This window comes from Typopeltis vanoorti, chromosome 4 (assembly GCF_054136105.1).
Source record: "Typopeltis vanoorti isolate ZY-2024b chromosome 4, IOZ_Tvanoo_1.0, whole genome shotgun sequence".
Classification (NCBI taxonomy): domain Eukaryota; kingdom Metazoa; phylum Arthropoda; class Arachnida; order Uropygi; family Thelyphonidae; genus Typopeltis; species Typopeltis vanoorti.
The window spans coordinates 92,218,661-92,240,412 of NC_143552.1; the positions used below are offsets into that span (position 1 = coordinate 92,218,661).

The window sequence follows — 21,752 nt, forward strand, 5'->3', positions numbered from 1 at the left end:
CTGCTGATGCATTGTGGAACAGCCATCCCTCCAATGTGTTTCCCAAGGAATACAATGCCCAGGTCTTTAAATCCAATGCGATCAAGTTTCTCATTTCCTCATTCTCTTCTTATACACAGCTATCGTACTATAGGTTGACCGACCAACCTCTCGTGAATGGGCCCAACATAAATCAGATTTTCAGATTTTTAATTAATACTGTTGTTATAAATATATGTTTATGCTACTTCTCCCAAGTATATGGCAGCTGTTATATTTCATTATTCATCAGATAGTATGAATTAATGTTAACAGATTCATTCTTTATGGATGTGTCTCTTTCTGATTATTGTGAAATAAGGCATGAGACACAGCTTGGAGTGAACATGTTAATTGGGCAATCTTTTACCTTAAGAATTATTAGAAAACTCTTAATTTTTTTACAAAATTATTTTATAGAGAACTTTTCATTTTGCATTTTTCACATCTTAGGTAATAACAAATGACATACAAGCTCATCAGATAAGTGTAGACACCATAAATCGTGCAGGACGACAGCTTGTTGATACCAATCGGGGCAGTGAAGATGCAAACATTACACATAATAAGCTAAATAATCTCAATAGCAGTTGGCAGCAGTTACAAGATAAAGCTATTGATCGACAGAGAGAACTGGAAGAAGCGCTTAAAGAGGTAATTGTGATATAAATGTTGTAACTTAGTATTAATAATTAATAAAATATTTATTATTAGTAATCGTGTATTTCACTATACGTGAGTTGTAAGAACTGAACGATGCACACATTTAAAAATACTGTAATGGTTTGCCTGTGATGATTTCATAATCATAATTCTAGGATAAGGTAGTCAGTTCTATAAGTATTCTTTGTATGTAAATAGCTCACAGAATGACAGAGAGAGAGAGACATCAAGATTAAGCAGATGGTGAACAACAATCTTGTTGCCAATATCAGTATCAAATACTACACAAATTCATATACACTTTAAAAGAAGAAAATGGATATTAAAATGAAAATAGGCTGTGTAAAAGTAGATAAAAAGTGTGAAATGTAGAAAATAGAAGCATGAAAATATATGATAAAAATGTTAAAAGAACTCCTCCTCATCATCATCATCACTGATTTTTAATAGACACTTAAGTACCCACAACCATCCAAGTATCCTTGGATTTTAAAACTATAATTCTAGTATAAGGTAGTCAGTCCTATAAATATTCTTTGTATGTCAGTTTCCCTGGCCAGTTTACCTGATTCCAAGATGAAAAACCTGAGTTTCCAGGAGGGAGAAATCCTGCCACATCCATACGAGACCATCTAACTCACCTTCAGTAGAAAAGCCCTGATAAAGATTTTTCATGTCCTAGATGAAATTTGAACCCAGATGTTTCTAACCAAAGGGCTTAGTCCATATTGACTAAGCTATGGGGGCTCAATGTTAAAAGATCTATATGCTAGATATTTCTCTGTATAAGTATTAAAATATCATTTATAGAGTTTCAGTATGCTGTGTCTGTAATGTCAAATTACCTGAACACTAGGATCATGGGGGGGGGGGGGGATGGAACTACACATGAGAGTACATTTCGCATTTAGGAATCATCGATGTGGAACGCCAGTTCATGGTGGATTTTTTTTTTTTTTTCATTCTTCCTCTCTTTCTATTCTTTCATTCCCATATTCTCTGCTGTACTTTTGAGTCTTTTCTTTTTTGCACTTGTATTTTCTAGATTACCATTATTGAGATTCAGTGCCCTGCTGACATGTTTGCCATTCAGTGCAACCCATGGAGAGCTGGAAGAAAGCATGTATCCAGGTGTTGTTCCTGTACTTTTTTTTGGCAAGATGGACAGTTATGAATGGCCTGGCCAGCATTAATTGATTAGGAGCCTGCCTTCAAGGACCAGTGGTGTTCCAATAATTTCCTTCTTCTTAAGCAGTCCAGGACATACTGTCATACTGATATGGAATCCAGAGTAGCCCTGGCACACTTCCATCCACAGTTATTATTTGAAAGATAGTGGATAGTGTTGAATCTCCCCTTTTTTGTATCATTATTTCATCCTTATTTTTAATCATGCATCTTCAACAAGCACTAACCTAGTTCAGCAATCACTAACACATCACTGAAACAAAAAGCAAACACTATTCTTCTTTTTAATTATACATGCAACAGGTGAATATGCAATTGTTAAAATATCATCCATCTTTATCCCTTCAATCATGAAGATACTTCACATGCAATATTACACTTGAACAAAGGATTAAGCAAGAATATAGTTTCTTGTCAAGTATAATTTACCATGTAACCAAGTGAAAAAACTTTCTATAAATCCTTAATTGTCTCTTGTCTCTAGAAAATGTATGATTTCTGGATTAATTCAACTTTAGTGTCTTGTTGGGTCTGGTTCTCACTCAGGAGACCTAAGTAATGGTTGAAACTGGTCTGGGTTGTAACCAATGGTGAACTATAAGAGGCTCGTGCAGGCCCTTTGTTAAAATTTTCTCAAATTTGTGAGCCTCTTGTTCTTCTTGTTTGCTTTTTTATTTTTTCAAAAAAAAAAATTTTTTTTTGAAACATATTAAGCGACAAAATCATAAGGTAACCTAACAAAAATTAGTCTATTCAGCAGTGTATAGATTATTTGGAATTATTGTTTCAACTCCTCTATAACAAATGTGCCCAAGCTTGAAAATAAAATAAGCGCATACACTGTCTTTACCCTTCACTCTTCTAGTAGCCAATCGTATGATTAAACCAGTAGTCAATCAAATGTTTTATAAAAGATTATAAAAGATTTCATTCTGTTAATTATATTTTGATAGTTAAAAATGTTTTTCTTATGTAAGATAAATTAACATAGTTGATATATTTGTTTAAAAATGATAGCCTTTAGACGTTGATTGTCCTCTCATACTTTTTGATTGGAATTTGTACACAAGCTTTATTGATAAAAGTTTTTGTGTGAAATACGGCTTTTTGCTCGATGATGCAAGCCCCTTGTTAAAATTTCCATAGCTCACCACTGGTTGTAACCCTTCCTTAATACATAGCGATATGCACCCCTGAAAGAAAGTGTGTTGCATTATGAGACACATATTGAGGCAGTTGATATGAATGCAACAGCTCCACATACAAGTATCTTAGTGGTAAAAATGTACCATGTGGAAACTTTGTTTACTTACACTTAGATAAAGGATTAAACAATAAATAACTTCTTGGCAAGTATAATTTACAATGTAACCAAGTGAAAAAAACTTTCTAATACTATAATTTGCTCATCCATTCTATTCCCAATGCTTAGGATAAATTGATAACTTATATGGTAGTAAATCACTCTGACAACATGTTTCTCCAAACTTTTATGTGATACATATCCAGTGGGAGATGATGAAAGTTAAGGGGTCAGCCATGGATCTTAATTGGTGGAATTGATACTGGTGTACTGATTAACTGGCAGGCCAGTAGGTAGGGGAGAAGTTGGCTTTTGATGAATTTCTGGAGAAGATTATAAATTAAAGATGTCAAGAAATCATATTCTTGGTTTAATCCTTTATCCAAGTGTAAGCACAGAGTTTGCACCTGAAGTATTTTCAGGACAGGGCAACTTGTATATAGAGGCTAATGACTTCACATCACTTGTCTTAGTATCCCATAATACAAAGCACATATCCTTATGGACATGTATAATTATTATTATTACATGAAACCTATTACATGTTATGTAATTCTTGTGGGAATGGGAACTTGGGAGAAGGGGGAACGACATCAGGTAACACTGAGCCCAGTGGAGTCTAGAGGGGATAATGCTGGGTATAGAAACAACGGCATTTTTATGCTATATACTAATGCCAGGAGTATCAGGAATAAGGGAGAGGAATTGGTAGCGCAGATAGCATCATCCTGGCCAAAAATTATTGGGATCATTGAGACATGATCAACAGAAGAGATATAATAACAGGAATAGAAGTCGCTGGGTATAGCATTTTTCGGCAGGATAGGAAGGGAAAGCTTGGTGGTGGAGTACTGCTTATGATAAGTGATGACCTATGTCCTCTAAGAGTGGAGACTTTGGAAGGCAGTGGCACTAATGATTTTGAAAGCATATGGTGTGAGGTAGAGGTGGGCAAGACAGGATATTTAGTAGGGTGTTGCTACAGATCCAGGAGTACAGAGGGTAGGGAGTAGGAAATTTTTAGACAGTTGAGTTTGGCAACTGCAAGAAAAATGCTGTACCCAGCGACTTCTACTTTTAACTACTACTGTAGTTAACTACTAAACTTTTAACTACTACTGTAGTTAAAAGTGGAGATTTTAACTACAGTAGTATAAACTGGGGAGTACAAAAAAGGATATCAAAGAGACGGGAACGTATCTGGAATTATAAGGCAGGTGATTATAATAGTCTAAGATGTCAACTTGGGGAAGTTTCATGGAGGGAAGAATTGGAAGGCTGGGATATCATTAGTGCGTGGAAAATTATGAAAGAATATTTGTTAGCAGCAATGATAAGTTGTATACCACGAGTGAACAAGAGGACACAATTTGTGGATGACAAACATTATTAAACAGAAATTGCATGTGAAAAAGAGGCTGTGGAAGAGATATAAGGAGACAGGAGAAGAGAAGATGCACGAAGAGTATAAGACACAGGCCAGGAGAGTGACTAGTATGCTAAGGAAGACGAAACTGAAATATGAGAGGAGATTGGCCCTAAGATCCAAAGAAAATCCTAGGAAATTTTTTAGATATGTGGCCAATAAGAGGAGAAATGACTGTGGAAGAATGATATTGTGGGATAAAAATGGGAATAGGATGACTGATGCAGAGGACACTTTATTGGAGTATTTCATTCTGGAGGAGTCAGTTTTAATGCTAGAGGAATAGGGCAGGTTCAAGGTTTAGAGGTACAGGAGGAGAGTGTGTTTCGAATACTGAGTACTCTGGATGTCAGTAAAGCTGTGGGACTGGATGGTTTTTCACAATGAGTTTTGAGAGAATGTGCTAGGGAAATTGCCTTTGACCTGGCTTTTCAATGAAAGTCTAGCTGCTGGAAAGGAGCCCATGGAATGGAAGGACAGTAAGATAGTGCCATTGCATAAGGGCGGTAGCAGACTGAAAGTGTTAATTATAGACCAGTTTGTGTGTCATCAGTAGTTAGTAAGATCTTGGAGAAAGTAGTGAAGGACCGTATATAGCATTGGGCAGATGAGGGTAATGTTATCTGTGAGAGTCAACATGGATTTGTGAAGGGATGCTCTTGTTTTAGCAATATGCTAGCCTTTTATGATAAAGTTATAAGAGCATTAGATGAGGGAAAGGCATATACTGCCATTTTCTTGGATTTAGCAAAGCCATTTGACAGAGTGCCACATGATAAGCTGATATTTAAGTTGCAGCACATGGATCTGGATATCAGATTGGTCAACTGGATTCAGGATTGGCTGTCCGATAGGTATCAGAGAGTTGCGTATGGTGGGGCAGTTTCAAGGAAGCAGAGGGTTACAAATGGCTCAGTACTGGGACCTATATTGTTTAACACGTTCGCTGCCACGCTACTTCGGCATGGTCTGTTCCCCTAAGCCGAGCAATTTCACTTCTTCAAGGTTCAGTACGATAATCTCGTTACCGGAGGTAAGCGTCCTACGAGTATACTCGTAGTTGGCTTGTACAGAGCACATACGGTCTATGAGAATACACAGTTTTGATGCTAGCCCCACAAGCCAAGCATTTTCACTTCTTCAAGGTCACTACAATAATCTCGTTCCCGGCAGTAAGCGTCATACGAGTATACTCGTAGCTGGCTTGTGAAGCAGGTTTACCCACTACGAGTATACTCGTAGTTGGCAGCGAACGTGTTAACCTTTTATATCAATGACATTGTCAGTGGATTGCAAGGGGATATTCAGTTGTTTGCAGATGATGCGAAACTGGGAAGGGTTATTAGTAATAGTGCAGATGTGGCAGCAAGAGGATTTGAATAAGCTAGATAGATGGGAAAATGAATGGGAGTATCGGTTTAATGCAGCAAAATGTAAGGTCTTGAGGTTTGTGAAACATCGATGGGACACTGCGTTCTCTATGGGAGGAGTTATACTGGAGAAAGTAGGGGAGACGAGATCTGGGGTTGATGATTGATAGAAACCTGAAATTTAGGGGACATATTGCAAAGGTAATGAAGGTAACACAGAGGATTGCTGCAATAATGAGAAGGACACTGACCTGCAGAGATTAAACAGTTATTATTCCGTTGTATAAGACCCTGATCAGACCACACTTGGACTATAATTCTCAGATTTGGTCCCCAGGATTTGAAGGGGATAAATTAACTGTGGAAAGGGTACAAAGGCAGATAACAAAAATGGTTTCAAGACTGCACAATGATAGTTATGAGGATCGGCTGAGGGAATGTGGGCTGCAGAGTTTGGTGGATAGAAGAAGGAGGAGAGGTGATATGATTGAGACTTTTAAACTGTTGAGAGGTGGTTACAGAGTTGACACTGGGGAGTTCTTTCGCTTGGTTGAACAGCGGGAAGGAGTGATGACAAGAGGCCATCCCTGGAAGTTACGAAAGGAAACTGTTTGCAAGAGGGTGAGGAGTGGTTTTTTTGCATGGAGGGTGGTTGAACCATGGAATGCATTGTCTGATGGAGTGGTGAGAGCGAGAATGGTCAATAAGTTCAAGGAGTGGTATGATAGACTTTGTGTTTCTTAGGGGGATCCCCCCGATGAGTCTTGATAGACTTTGTGTTTCTTAGGAAGGACCTCCCATGATGAGTCTTTTGACTCCATGGAGGCCTGAATAATAATAATAATAATAATGTGATATTACATGAAATATTATTACATGTCCAATGGGAGATGATGAAAGTTAAGGGGTCAGCCATGGATCTTAATTGGTGGAACTGATACTAGTGTTTACTGATTAACTGGCAGTCCAGTAGGTAGGGGAGAAGTTGACTTTTGATGACTTTCTGGAGAAGATTATAAATTAAAGATGCCCAGAAATCATAATCTTGGTTTAATCCTTTATCCAAGTGTAAGCAAACAGAGTTTGCACCTGAAGTATTTTCAGGACAGGGCAACTTGTATATAGAGGCTAATGACTTCACATCACTTATCTTAGTATCCCATAATGCAAAGCACATATCCTTATGGACATGTATAATGATTATTATTACATGAAACCCCTAGGAAGTCCAAAGACTCATTGAGGAAGGGCACCTACTCTATAACTCTCCATCTCCGCTACTCAATCCACCAATTACAACTACTTTCATCATCTACACGAATGCCATCTACTGTCAACCTCCACCACTACTATTTTTAAGATAATCACAAACATCCATGCCCACAGCAGGATTTGAACCCATAGCCTTTTGGCTGGAGAGCAGATACGCTAACCACTTGGCCAACCAGGCTGGCAGTGCTATGCATTATGGGAAGGGTCACTACCCAGACTGGTTTTGGCCTTTATTGAGGTCTCATCACAGGGAGCCAGACCGAGAGGTGATACTAAGGTTGAAGTAATGCAGAAGTCATATTTCCATATACCAGTAGCCATATGCTTCTTGTGGTTCTTCAGTGATACAATATCAGAAGAATATTAAATAACTTGGATATTAAAGTCTTCTGGTCCTGATGGCATCTCTCCAATTTGGAGATGATTGAAGTGATAGTGATTGGTTAATATTGTGGCAGTTGACTTTTTCTCTCTCTTTTCTGGAACAGGCTAGATGTATGCTTGCTTCATGCTTTGGGATAAGTGCCAGATAGGTATAGAAGATTGTAGAGATAATACAGAACAGGTCTTAGTTCTGGAGCACAACATTTAAGTACAATTGGAAAGATGCCATCAGTACCAGAAGACTTTAGTATCTAAGTCATTTAGTATTCTTCGGATATTGTTTTGCTGAAGAACCACAAGAAGCATATGGTAGAAAGTAATTTGCCTTCCTTGTTATCTATGCAAGAGTTGGAGGAAATGAGTGATTTCAGGAAGTCTGTTTTATCTTTGTGTGCTGAAATAACCACCTGCACTTCCATCTTTGTGGAAGTGCAGGTGGCTGTTATGAAGAGGTGGCACAGTTGGCTAAATTCATCAAGTCCATGGTGAACACCCTGCCCTCTTTGGATTTAGCCATAGATGATGATAATGCAAAAACAAAAATCAAGCAAACCAAATTATATTAATCATTACATGAGACTTTTGCCACAGAACAATTATCATAGATAATCAACATATCATTGTTGCAGTCCAAATCAATTTAGTTTGATAAACACCATTTCAGTCTTCAGTTTTTCTCAGCAGTCAAGGTTGGTTTTGTTAATTGAGTAAATATACTTCTTTTACTCATCAAACATTGTGGAATGTGAATATAATGAAACACCCACCAAAATGTAATATGTATTACTTCATGGTATATATATATATTATGAATCGTATCTTTCTCATTTTAGGCACAAGCATTTCATCAAGAAATTCAGGATTTGCTGTTATGGCTAAGTGATATAGACAGTCAACTTATTACTTCGAAGCCTGTTGGGGGCCTTCCTGAAACTGCAAGAGAGCAGCTGAATAGATTCATGGTCAGTATACAGCCTTTTATTTTTAAATAATTAATCATCTTAGTAGTAATGTTTTGTTGTTGTTATTTATGTTATCCAGGTATCTCCATGGAGCCTAATAATACAGTAAATTTCCTTTGCTATAGTAGTTCTGTTACAGTGTCTGGTGTGGCCTCCAGCATAGCCCTGGTATTCCACTTGCAAAAGACTAATTGTGATATGTCCACAGAACCATGATTTATGCTATTCACATAATGTCCATCGTACCTCTTGAAGTCATTCACTGATACCTTGTACTCACAAACTATTCTGATTGCCTATTTAACTCATTCAGTTCATTTGAAGCAAAAAATGTAGTGCTCATGTCCTTGCTAACTACCTGTCCCTTACTTCCACATATGATTCTACTTCTGCTGATGCATTTTGTTAATTTGACTCTGGATGTCAGGTCCATTTGTGCATAATCTTTGCTTTAAAAAATTTAAAAGACTGAGAAAACATAGAAAAGGAAGGAAAATCTGCATCTCATCTCATCATGTTACCACAAAGGCTGAATATTTCAAATTCCCTTTATTCTTTGCTTAACTTTAATTAATGAATATCCTTATTTTACTACCATATACATTTAAAAAAAAAAACAATCTTTATACATGTCTTGAACCTATTTGCATTGGGGGGGGGGATCCTCGCAAGACGGTGTTGGTTTTCTTTACATTTTTCTTCTTTTTGCTGTACTTTTCTTCCCATATTCTCTACTCTACTTTTGAATTATTATTGTTTTTCTGTTTCTCCAGATCACCTTCACTCAGATCTAATATGTAGCTGCTGTGTTTGCATTGTGCTGCAATCTGTGTACATCTAGAAATGGAGATCTGCTTTGGTATCTGCATTGGTAAGATGGGTAGTTCTTGATGGTCCAGCCAGGATCAGCTGACCAGTGGACTTGTCTGCAAGTGTCAACAGTGTTGCAATAGGTCACCTTTCCCTTGGTTCAGAGACATGGTCTAAAGCATGCTGTGGTGCTGGTATGGCATCCAGAGTAATCTTGGCATCTCACTCCATTGCATCATCACTGCTTGCCAAATAATGAGGTTATGTAGCTCTGTGGCAGATGGTGAGTTTTGACAATGAATCAAACTCTCAATTAAAAATGAAGCCATCATCCTTAGTTTTATCAGGAGCTTGCTACAAGTTCAATGTTGTTCAGAAATTATTATTATTACCCCAAGACCTCATGGAGTCAAAGACTCATCTGGGAGGTCCTTTTATCACATACAGCTCATCATACCGTGCCTTGAACACATTCAAACTCCTTGCAGACACCACACTCTTAGGCAAGGCATTCCAATCATTTACAACTCTGCACGAAAAAAACATGCCTCTCACTCCTCTACTCACACTCTCTCTTTATACAGTTTCCAGGGATGACCTCTGGTTCTCCCCTGATCTCCCACTATTTTCTGTAGAACTTCTCCAGCATTGATCCTATAACAACCCCTTACCAACTTGTAGGTCTCTATCATATCTTCCCTCTTCCTCCTGTTCACCAGACTCTGCAAATTACATCTTCTCAATCTTTCCTCGTACTCGACATTCCAGAGGTCAGAAACTACCTTGGGAAAATGTTATTCTTCTTTATTCAGTTAAGTTTTGAAGGGTTAGAGAGATCGCACAAATCTAGTGAAAACAACTTCCCAAACACATTCAGAACAACTCCTTTGTGCAAAATCCCTTGGAGCGAAACCATGGTAATTATCCTCTCTTCCCAATACACACAGGAGCAATATCAATCAGAGTGGGACCTCCAAAATGCTCCTGATAAGGGGATTTGCTGCAAACTGAACGATCAAAGAGTAACAGCCATCAGACAAATCCTAATACATAGGGATGATAATGTTGTGCCAACTGAGAATACCATCCTTACACAGAAGGGGGGGGTGCCAGTTCAGAGCAAGTAGGCTATCTGGCACCCCCCCTTTTCTGTGTGAGGCACCTGTTTGGGGGTGGAGAAGATCTTCCAGTGATATTGCATGCACTTTTCATTCTTATTCTTTTTCTATACTTTCTTCCATTATTCATTGGACCACTTCTTGCAAGTCTTTTTTTTACTATCATGTCTTCCAGATCACCATCACTAGAATGCAATGCCTTACCAATGTGTTTGGCATGTAAGGAGATCTATGGACATCCAGAAAGGGTAATCGTGATAGTCTTGCAAAGTAGTGCAAGATGGACAGTCTTGGATGCCAGGTGAGGCAGAACCTCCCTTTTGAGTTTTCAAAATTCGAGTCATCAGAATTCAAGGAGAACCGACCTACCATTCTGGAAAATGGGGGGGTTGGGTGTCGGGGGGGGGGGCATAGCCCCCCCTCCCCAGTTTGATTGTAAATTCTATTTATAGGTAGATACTGCTTTGCTTAAGTTAATAATTTTTTAAAATTTGGTTTTTGTACATAACATGTTATTTACTAATTTATTTCTTTATTACTGTATTAATAACTTAAGTACTGCTGTAACCTTTAATTTGGCACAGTATGATCTTTGCTGTCCATGTGACAGCAAAGATCATACCTGCAATCAATCTACCAACCAACTCACTAAAAGCATCCATTTGAGATGCCTTCCTAAAATGTGAGTGCTTAGAATTGGTTTTCTTTGATGAGAAAAAAGCAAATGACACTGCTTGGAGATTTGGAATATTGAAAGATCTACACCACATTGGTCTCAGAAAGAATCTCTCTCTCTTTCTCTCTTTGTCAATAACTTATTATCCAACTGAATCTCCAAGTCTGAGTGAAAACTGCTGTCTCCCAGCCATATATCCAAGAGGAGGGAGTTTCATAAAGTTCAATTTTAATTGTCATGCTGTTGCAGTCAGGGTTAATTTGGTAACTGAACAACTTCCTCCAATCATAAGTAGTGCCCTTTATATGGATGAGTTTATTAGTTTTTGTCATTTGTGTAACATGGTGGTCATAGAAAGATAGCTGCAGCAACCCATTGACCATCTTTCGAAATGAGTATTTGCAAAGAGTTCAGATTTTTACAGCAGAAGACCATTTGTGTGCATTTTTGTTTCAGGCATGGTCTTCATCCCAACTCAGACGAGGGCCAACTTTAATCCCAATTACCCAAGATGGCAGTTGTTGGGACTGATTGTTGACAATTATTATTATTATGTGAGACACCTCCAAGGAGTCCAAAGACTCATCGAGGGAGGGCACTCACTCTACAAATCTCCGTCTCCACCACTCAGTCCACCAACTACAGTGAGCCGCATCATATATACCAATGCCATCTACTGCCAAGCACCACCACCACTAGTATTTTTACTGATAATCACAAACATCCATGCCCATGGCAGGATTCGAACCTGCAGCCTTTTGGCTGGGGAGCGGATACATTAACACTTGGCCAACTAGGCTGACTAAAAAGCATTATAGAATGCTTTGCTTTTTCACTTGGTTATAAATTAAATTGAATTTTCTAAGAAATTATGTTCTTGTTTAATCTTTTATCCATGAGTAAGTAAAGTTTTTGTGTGAAACAGCATACTATTCCAGTTGTATATAGAGGCGGATGATTTCACATCAATTGGTGAAATCATCAGCAGGAATCAGATAAAATCAACAGATTTTTATCTGATTCCTCCTATGTACAATGTGTTTTTAAATTTCTGCAATTGACTATCTTTTATAATTATATATAGAATTATATACATTGCATTTAAAGAAGAAATGCTTTTTTTAATTTATTTTTGTTATTTTATGGCTTTGTATATACTTTTATCTTTATTTATAATTTATACTATGGTTTAACATACATTTTTTTTGTCATTGTCATGGTGCTCACAGCTTATGATGCTGATATGCCAGAATAAAATCAAGCCACCCAATCAACCATCTGTCTTGGATTATCTTTATGCATGAGATACCAAAAATGACCATGAGATACTATTTTGTCCTCTTTCAACTTCTTTCACACCTTCTCAGCACTTAAACTTGAATTAAACAGCTTGGTCAGAGGAGCTGCCATTTCTCTCTCTCATTCCTGTAATACACAAATTTGTATCTCATGGTCATATTTGCATTAAGCATCTCCATGTCTGGGATGAAACACAATTGTAGATTGATCCCTCAATAACTCAATTGTTTCATATACTTTTCTTGACTCCTTATCATCAGCACTTTTGAACCCTGATTCCCCTTCATTACATATTATGTGCAGTAATTATATTTTAGCAGTGGTATCATTTTCTTGCTTCCTTAGGAGTGTTCCTCTATAATTACTTAGAAGCCTGTCCCATAATAATTACTCTCTCTTTCACTCATTGTACTAATTTGCCAATGCATGCCATCCACATTCTTTTTTTGTTCCCCCAGGCCAATAGCATCAGTCAACTATATATTTAATCCTCTTGTGCTATATCTTATCTTAGACAGCATTATATTTTTCTCTTCCTTCTGTATCCCTCTCATCCTGCTGAACTTCTGTTCCTTTTTATCTTCATTTCTGCTTCATTAGCAACCTCTCTCTCTCCTGTTCCCTCTGCCCTCTCTAAAAATGTTATATCCCTTGCATTTTATCTCTTCAAATATGGGATTCAGATCCAAGTCTTTCCAACCAAAAAAAGTCATCATAAGTACCAATTTAGATATGGAAGCTCTACAAGAAAATAAATATACAAAAATTTGCATCAGTTCATTTTTGAAAATGTTCCACAGGTTCTGAATATTTAAAAGCGACCAATTTAGAGTTCTATTTAATTTTTTTCTTTTTCAGTTGCTTTAGATCATATGCATAGTATATTTTTATTTATTATGATTTTTTGATTTTTTTTATTTTGCTTACACAGGAATTATACAATGATCTGGATGGTAATCGCCACAAAGTGGAATCAGTGTTACAACAAGGTCAAACTTATCTAAAACGATCAAGTGAAGGAACAGCCAAAAATTTACATCATAGCCTTCGTACATTGAAGCAACGATGGGATAGCATTTTGAATAAAGCAAATGATAGAAAGGTATTTACCTATTTAAGTAGATGTCAAATTAATTAATTTTGATACAAAGCATATTAATAAATTAAAGATACCAAGAAATTATATGCTTAATTTAATTCTTTATTCAAGTATAATCTGAAGTATTTTCAGGGCTAGGACAACTCGTATATAGAAGCTAATGACTTCACATCACTTGCCTTAGTATCCCATAATGCAAAGCACATATCCTTACAGACATATAATGCTATGCATTATGGGAAGGATCACTACCCAGACCAGTTTCGACCATTATTGAGGTCTCATCAGTGGGAACAAAGCATATTAATGTACAATTCTAAATCAGCTGCACAAAAAATCAAATTCATAACTGCATCCATGACTGACTAGCCTACCTACTGCTTCCTTAAAACCATGCTTAGTATAGTATGTCCTCAAAATTTCAGAAACTTAATGTTCTACTTCCTTACTAATTCCCCTGTCAATAGAAAATAAATCTAATTCCATAAACATCCAGGACTGCCCACTACCTACCTTGTCAAAGCAAGACAAGTGGTCTTGGATGATCCTGTTGGATGTGTACCTGCAGGAGCCAATAGCAGTAAAGTAAGTCTCCATCCTAATGGAAAATAGGTCTAAGGCTTTGCTTGTTATGGCTTCTGAAATTTTCTTCTCTTATTGCAGTTAGTGCTTGCTAGATAGTGAGCATCCATGTATGCATAGCTCCATAATGTGTGAAGAGCTGTAGCAATGAATCAGTTGTCACTGTGTGTGTGTGTGTGTGTGTGTGTGTGTGAAGCCTTCATCTTCAGATTTATCAGGGGGCCTCACAAAGCTAAAACCTTATACTTATTTAGTCCCCCCCTTCCATGTGAGGCACTCGTTTGTGGTGGAGGGGACCTCCCAGTCATGACACTGACTCTTTTGTGTGTGTGTTTGAAGCCTTCATCTTCAGATTTATCAGAGGGCCCTCACAAAGCTAAAAACCTTATACTTGTTCAGTACCCCTCCATGTGAGGCACTTGTATGTGGTGGAGGGCCCCCCCCCCCTCTCAGTCATGACACTGGTTCTTTTCATTCTTCCTCTTTTTCTTTGCGCTACTTCTCCCAAGACTTTTTTTTTTACTATCCTATCTTTCAGAATACCATCGCTGGGATCCAACTCCTTCCTACCCCATCCATGTAGGCAACGATACCCCCCCTTCCAAAACATCCAATTTATCACCAGCGAGGAATCAGCTGCTATAAGACTCTCGTTCAGAAATATAATTACAGTATGCTGCATCTACTTACCTCCTGACGCAGATATTTCTCAAGATGACCCTGATGATGTCATACTGCAGTTACTATCCCACATTTAATATGAGAATTGACATAACACTCTGTGAAATAGTGCCTGAACAAAGATCAGAGGAAGAGTTGTTCAGCGTATGTTCAACAACAAGTTTCTTACCCAAAAAACCAAATCAGAAAAACAACAAATACAGTTTTCTTTAAACAGCACAAAAGAATGTAACAGAGCATTTACAAAAGAAGAAATGAAATCTGCTTTGCTTAAATGTCATTCAACTACTGTTGGATAGGATAATATCCATTATGTAATGGTATAATATTTGTTTATATCAGGCATGGATTAGCTATTGCACCTTTACAACAGAATTTTCTGTGAGAATATATTTATCACTACTTGGACCAAAGCTGATTATAATTGACTTTCCTAAACCAAGGAAGGATCCAGAATTCCCAAATAATTAACATCCAATTGCTCTGACCTGTGCAAGATTCTGGGAAAAATAGCTAATTCTAATCTTTTATGGTTTCTGGAGAGAAACAACCTCTTTTTTTTTTTTTTTTTTTTTTTTTTTTTTTTTTTTTTTTCAGAACACAATCTGGCTTCCAAAAATATCATTCTACTCTGGAGGCATCTATTCGAGATACCTTTCTAAAATACTAGCACCTAGTATCAGTTTTTCTTTGATATGGAAAAAGTATATGACACCGCTTGGAGATTTGAAACACTAAATGATTTACATAATTTTGGTCTTAGAGGGAATTTCCCTCTTTTTATCACAAACTTCTTATCTAACCAAATCATCCAAGTCTGAGTGGGAACTACCCTATTCTCAAGAGGGTATAACCAAGAAAAGTGAGTTCTTCAAGGTTTTGTTTTTAGTGTCATGCGTTTTGCAATCAAGGTCAATTTGATAACAACTTTCTCCAACAGTAAGTAATGCCCTATATTTGTATGATTTTACCACCTTATGTCAATCATGTGATATGAGGGTCATAGAAAGATAGCAGCAGCAATCAATTGAACTTCTCTCAAAATGGGCACTTTTGAATGGGTCAAATTTTCAAAGCAGGAAACAGGTTGTGCACCTCTGCTCCATACATGGTCTTCATGCTGCTGACCCAGAACTGTCTATAGCAGTGATGGCGAACCTATAACGTGTGTCAATGGTGACATGCCATGATGTTTTGGGTGCCACACCAACATTCACCAACACCTGACAACAGCTATTCTCCCTGTTTGAGTTCAGTTCACCTTTTGTATTCATGTGAACAAGAAGTGTGTTGAATTATTTTGTGCCAGTTCATCAATTTCTCATTTCTTGTGAAATTCATAATTTGTAATACAAAGTTTTTATTTCTTTAATATTCTAGCCCTGTTATGGAGGGCTAGAATATTAAAATATTCTAGCCCTCAAATTAAAAAATCTGAATTGAGTGATAAAGGAAGCCATTGAAGCTTTCAAGATAAACGGACTGAGAAGTGCAGTTTTCTTGCACACTTATTCTCTCATTTTCTACACTCATGCTACTCACTCCTTCATTCATAAGCACCACTTCAATCTGTCCTTCCTGCCTTTCCCACTCTTTCATATTAGAAATATAGGAAATTAAATGATTGCATTGATTGAGTTTATTTACCCAAAAATAGTTAGAATAAATGAGACATGGTTGGATGAGAATGACATCCTGACAGGAATAGAGATGGAAGAGTATTATGTATTTCATGAAGATAGAAAGAATAAAAAGAGAGGTGGAGTGCTATTGGTGATAGAAAAAGAGAGTTATGTCCATACAAGGTAGAGATGCAAGAGAGAAATAGTGCCAGTGGTTTTGAGGTGGTATGGTGTGAGATAGAGGTGGATAGAATTAAATATTTCATAGACTTGATATTGTGGAGTGTAGTGACTAGAAAATGTATAACCGAATTAGCCAAGCAAATGGAAAAAGGGTGATTGTAATTACAATAATATAGATTGGGAATGATGAGATAGCAACCGGAAGTAAAGAAAATGACATTCTTGATTATTAATTATATGAAGAGCCAAAGGCTTCAATTCGGTGACATAAACTTATTTAAGTTAAGGGATATTACATCCCATATTGTTTCATAGCCGAATAAGAAACTCAAAGAGTTTCATGCCGAATATAGTAAATATATAAAGTTCGGTGAGTCCAAGCATAAGCAAATACCTGGATAGTGTTACAACTGACCCTTTAGGGAGTGCAACACTGAGGCAACTCATGGTAAGGGCGGAGCAAGCTCCGATCACTATTTTTGATATTTCATAAACTTATTTAAGTTAAGTTAATTAATTAAGTTATCCATAAACTTATTTAAGTTAAGGGATATTACATCCCATTGGGATGTAATATCCAACTTATTTAAGTTAAAGTACATAAACTTATTTAAGTTAAGGGAACCAAAGGCTTCAATTCGGTGACATAAACTTATTTAATGTTAACTTAAATAAGTTTATGTTGCCGAATTGAAGCCTTTGGCTCTTCATATAATTAATAATTTATTAGGACACCTTCTTAGCAATTCTCATAGTAGGGTATATGTAAGTTCTGTTTGCTACAAACTTGGTATTTCTTGGTCTACCTACTCACTGATGAGACCTCAATAAAGGTTGAAACTGGTCTGGGTAGTGACCTTCTCTCACTCATAATGTAGAACAATAATACAGCTCCTAGGAGCTGGGTTTCACATTATAGGGAAATATCAAGAATAGCTTGCTCCACCCTTACCATGAGTTGCCTCAGTGTTGCACTCCCTAAAGGATCAGTTGTAACACTATCCAGGTATTTGCTTATGCTTGGACTCGCTAAACTTTGTGTTTACTATATTCGGCATGAAACTCTTTGAGTTTCTTATTCAGCTATGAAACAATATGGGATGTAATATCCCTTAACTTAAATAAATGACATTCTTGAGTTTTTTTAAGGCAACTACCTCAGGCTGTGTGTAATAGAGGGTCTTGGATTTGATAATTTCACCATAGGATGTTATTGTTAATGAGGTGTCAAATCTTCCTCCAGTTTGTGAGAGAGTGACCATTGAAATGATTACCTGGGTGGTTGCCAACCATGTGAGTACTTCTGTGAGAAAATCTTATGGGGAACTACAAGGCTGGTGATTATGATTATATCACCAACTCCTTGCAGCTGTAGCCTTTTGCTACAGCTGCAAGGAGTTGGGTGGAAAGGAGATCAGTATTGCTTGGGTGATATTCAAGAACTATCTAGTAGAGGCAATGTCTAAATGTATTCCAAAGGTCAGAAGGTTGAATACGATGGGTGGGAAATGGATGAAGAGATTAAGAATGCAATACAGAAAAAAAAAAAAAGACATTATAGAGGCAACATAAGAGGAGTGGTAATAATCAATTCCATGAGGAATACAAAGACAGGCAAGGAGGGTGATTCATTTAGTAAGGGTAGCAAAAGTTCAGTATGAGCAGCAGTAAGCTAATAAAGCCAAAAAAAAAAAAAAAACAGAGATCTTTTTCGTTATGTACCCAACAAAAATAAGAATGGAGAAACTGGAAAAAAAAAATTGGGAGAAACTGGTATAAGAACAACTGCTGCAGAGGATATAGTTGAGATGTTTAATGAGCAGTTCATAAAATGCTTTCATCCTTGAGAATGTGACATCATGGCGAGTTTGAGAGTAGTGGGTGAGGAGGAGGAGGAGAAGAGACTGACTATGAGTGAGGAAGGGGTATATGGGGAATTAAGCAAACTTGATATTAATAAGGCTGTTGGACTTGATGATATATCACCACTTATTTTGAAGGAATATGCCAGAGAGTTCACATCTTCCTTAACATATTTGTTTAATATGAGTCTTACATTCAGTCAAGTTCCATATGAGTGGAAGGAAGGCAAGATTGTACCTGCTTCATAAAGGAGGTGACAGAATTCAAGCATTAAATTATAGTAATAAGTCCAATCTGTGTGTCAGGTGTTGTGTTTAAAGTGTTAGAAATGCTGGTGAGAATCAGGATCCAGAATTGGATTGACAACAATGGTATTATCTTTGATGGATGAATTTACTTAAGGGGATGTCATGTTTAGTAATCTTATTACTTATTACAATAAGGTGACAGCAGCATTGAATGTAGAAGATGGATACACAGTAGTATACTTACACTTTGTAAAAGCTTTTGATAGATTACCTCATGATAAGATGATAGTGAAACTAGAGCAGATGGGGTTGGATATTAGACTAGATTAGACTAATGCATAGAGGGTCAGATTAGAGAGTGGCTGTCTAATAGGTATCAACAAGTTGTGTATGAAGGAACAATATCCCAGAAGAGTAAAGTCACTAGTGGTGTGCCTGAGAGGTCTGTTTTAGCCATTGCTGTTTAACCTTTTAACCTATATGTTAATGATATTGGGGAAGATTTGAATGGGAATATAAAATTGCTTGCAGGTGATGGAAAGCTGGGAGAAACTATGAGGAGTAGAGCATGTGGATATGGCCTTAAAGGAAGACTTGAATAGGCTGAGTGAATGGGCACAGGAGTAGGGATGTTAGTTCAAAGTTGCAAAATGTAACTTTTTAAAATCTGGGAAACAAAGATGGGATGTAGAAATTATTCTTCGTGAGGATATATTGTTGGAGGTGGGGGAAATAAGAGATCTTGGGGTGATGGTGGATAAGGATCTAAAATTTAGAGGACACATTGTCAAATTAATGAAAACAACAGAACAAATTCTGGGAACGATATCTTCTTAATTCTACTGACTTGTAGAATTAAGGAGATTCTTGTTCTGCTGTGTAAGGCCTTGATTTGGCCACACATGAACTACTGTGCACAGATTTGGTAATAACACCTGGTTTTCAAAAGGATGAAGAGATATTGGAGAGGGTCTTTAGGTGATTGACCAAAATTGTTTCTGATCTCCGGAATGTTGAATATGAAGAAAGGCTGAGATGATGCAATATGCAGAGCCTAAAGGTTGAGATGATGCAGTATGCAGAGCCTAGTGGATAGGAAAAAGAGTGGTGATATGATAAGTGATATGTACAAGTTGGTAAGTTGTTGTTATAGGATTAACATTAAAAAGATTTTTCATAAAATGGTGGGAGATTGGGGGAGAACAAGAGGTTATCCGTTAAATCTGTATAAGGAGGAGTGTAAGCAGGGGATTGAGAATCAGGTTTTTTGTATGGAGAGTTGTGAATGACTGGAATGCATTGTCTGAGAGCATGGTGTCTGCAGGGAATTTGAATGTGTTTAAAGTATGGTATGATGAGCTGTTTATTACAAAATGGGCCTCCTTAATAAGTCTGTGATTTCATGGGCTCTTAGGATAATAATAATAATAATCCCATAACTTTGAGTTATCATAAAAGCAAGTTGCTTGAACTTCTTGCAAGAATCAACATGCCAAATCTTTTGAGATATTTCAAGTGCCAGAAATGTAGTCATTCTCAAACTGCTTGTCATGGCAGAGCTATGACAAGTAGTGTGCATGTTGTGGTAGTGGTTATGAGTTATAATATCAAAGAATACATTGACCATGAAAAAATCTTAATGCTGTAATTGCAAGGAATAACAATGAGATTACTTCTGAGCATTTCAAAGGTGGAAGGATTATTATTATTATTATTATTACCCCAAGACCTCATGGAATCAGACTCATCTGGGAGGTCCCTTTATCACACACACATCTCATCATACCATGCCTTAAACACACTCAAACTCCTTGTAGACACGACACTCTCAGGCAAGGCATTCCAATCATTCACAATTCTGCACGAAAAAAACCTGCCTCTCACTCCCCTACTCACGCCCTCTTTATACAGTTTCCAGGGATGACCTCTGGTTCTCCCCTGATTTCCCACTATTCTCTGTAGAACTTCTCCACCATCTTATAACAACCCCTTACCAACTTGTGGGTCTCTATCATATCTCCCCTCTTCCTCCTCTCCACCAGACTCTGCAAATTACATCTTCTCAATCTTTCCTCATACTCAACATTCCAGAGGTCAGAAACTACCTTAGTCAGTTGCCTTTAGACCCTTTCCAACATCTCTTCATCCTTCTGAATACCCAGTGACCAAATCTGGGCACAATAGTCCATGTGTGGCCTAATCAAAGCCTTATACAATGGAACAAGAATCTCCCTACGTCTACACGTCAGTGTTCTCCGCATCATTCCCAGAAGCCTTTGTGTTGTCTTCATAATTTTGGCAATGTGTCCCCTAAATTTTAGATCCTTATGATTATGATCTAGAAGATCAGATCATTTCCAAACATTTCGTATGAGGCAATGTGCAATGTTTAGCACATTATCTAGTGGAAAATCCTCTTTGCTGAGAAGATAACAATAAAAATCATATCTAAGGGACATTGTCTTTTATAACAATTCCACCTATTCACAACTACACCCTCTGTAATTCAGCATGCTTCTCATTAGAAAAAATTCTTCTATTGAGTTCCTCAAGTAAAAATAAATAAAAACAGAAGGAATCTCCACACTTTCCAGCAGAGTAAAAAAAAAAAAAAAAAAAGAGGAATTCAAAATTAAGATTATTTCTAATATCTTGGGAAGCACATTCAATGATGAATTGGATATTTTTTGTGAGTAGGAAGGAATAAACACTGGCTGTTCGCAATTTCACAAAAAAGAAAAACCATGACTGATAAAAGCAAACCTAACAATATCAAAATGGTAAACCAGCAGATACAAATTAGTAATGCATTCCTAGAATCGAATTGGTGTGGATTCTGCTAAGATGAGGATAATAACGGAATCCTCCTAAAGAGACATAATCCAGTCTGCTTTTTGCCTACCCAAGGCTATTTAAAACCAGGAAAGAGGAGGATTCCACATTATATTATGCATGATCTTCCTCTCAACATCCTCTTCCATATGC

The 21,752-nt window shown here is 37.2% G+C and overlaps 1 protein-coding gene across 1 annotated transcript in view; it reads left to right on the forward strand.

The window, feature by feature from the left end:
- LOC150107495 (uncharacterized) overlaps window positions 1-21,752 on the forward strand; it is a 1,121,546-nt gene that overhangs the window by 861,447 nt on the left and 238,347 nt on the right. Inside the window, exons 68-70 of the mRNA XM_090392112.1 lie at window positions 472-672; window positions 8,458-8,586; window positions 13,421-13,591. Coding sequence (XP_090248238.1) covers window positions 472-672; window positions 8,458-8,586; window positions 13,421-13,591 — 501 coding nt within the window. The remainder of the gene's footprint in view (window positions 1-471; window positions 673-8,457; window positions 8,587-13,420; window positions 13,592-21,752) is intronic.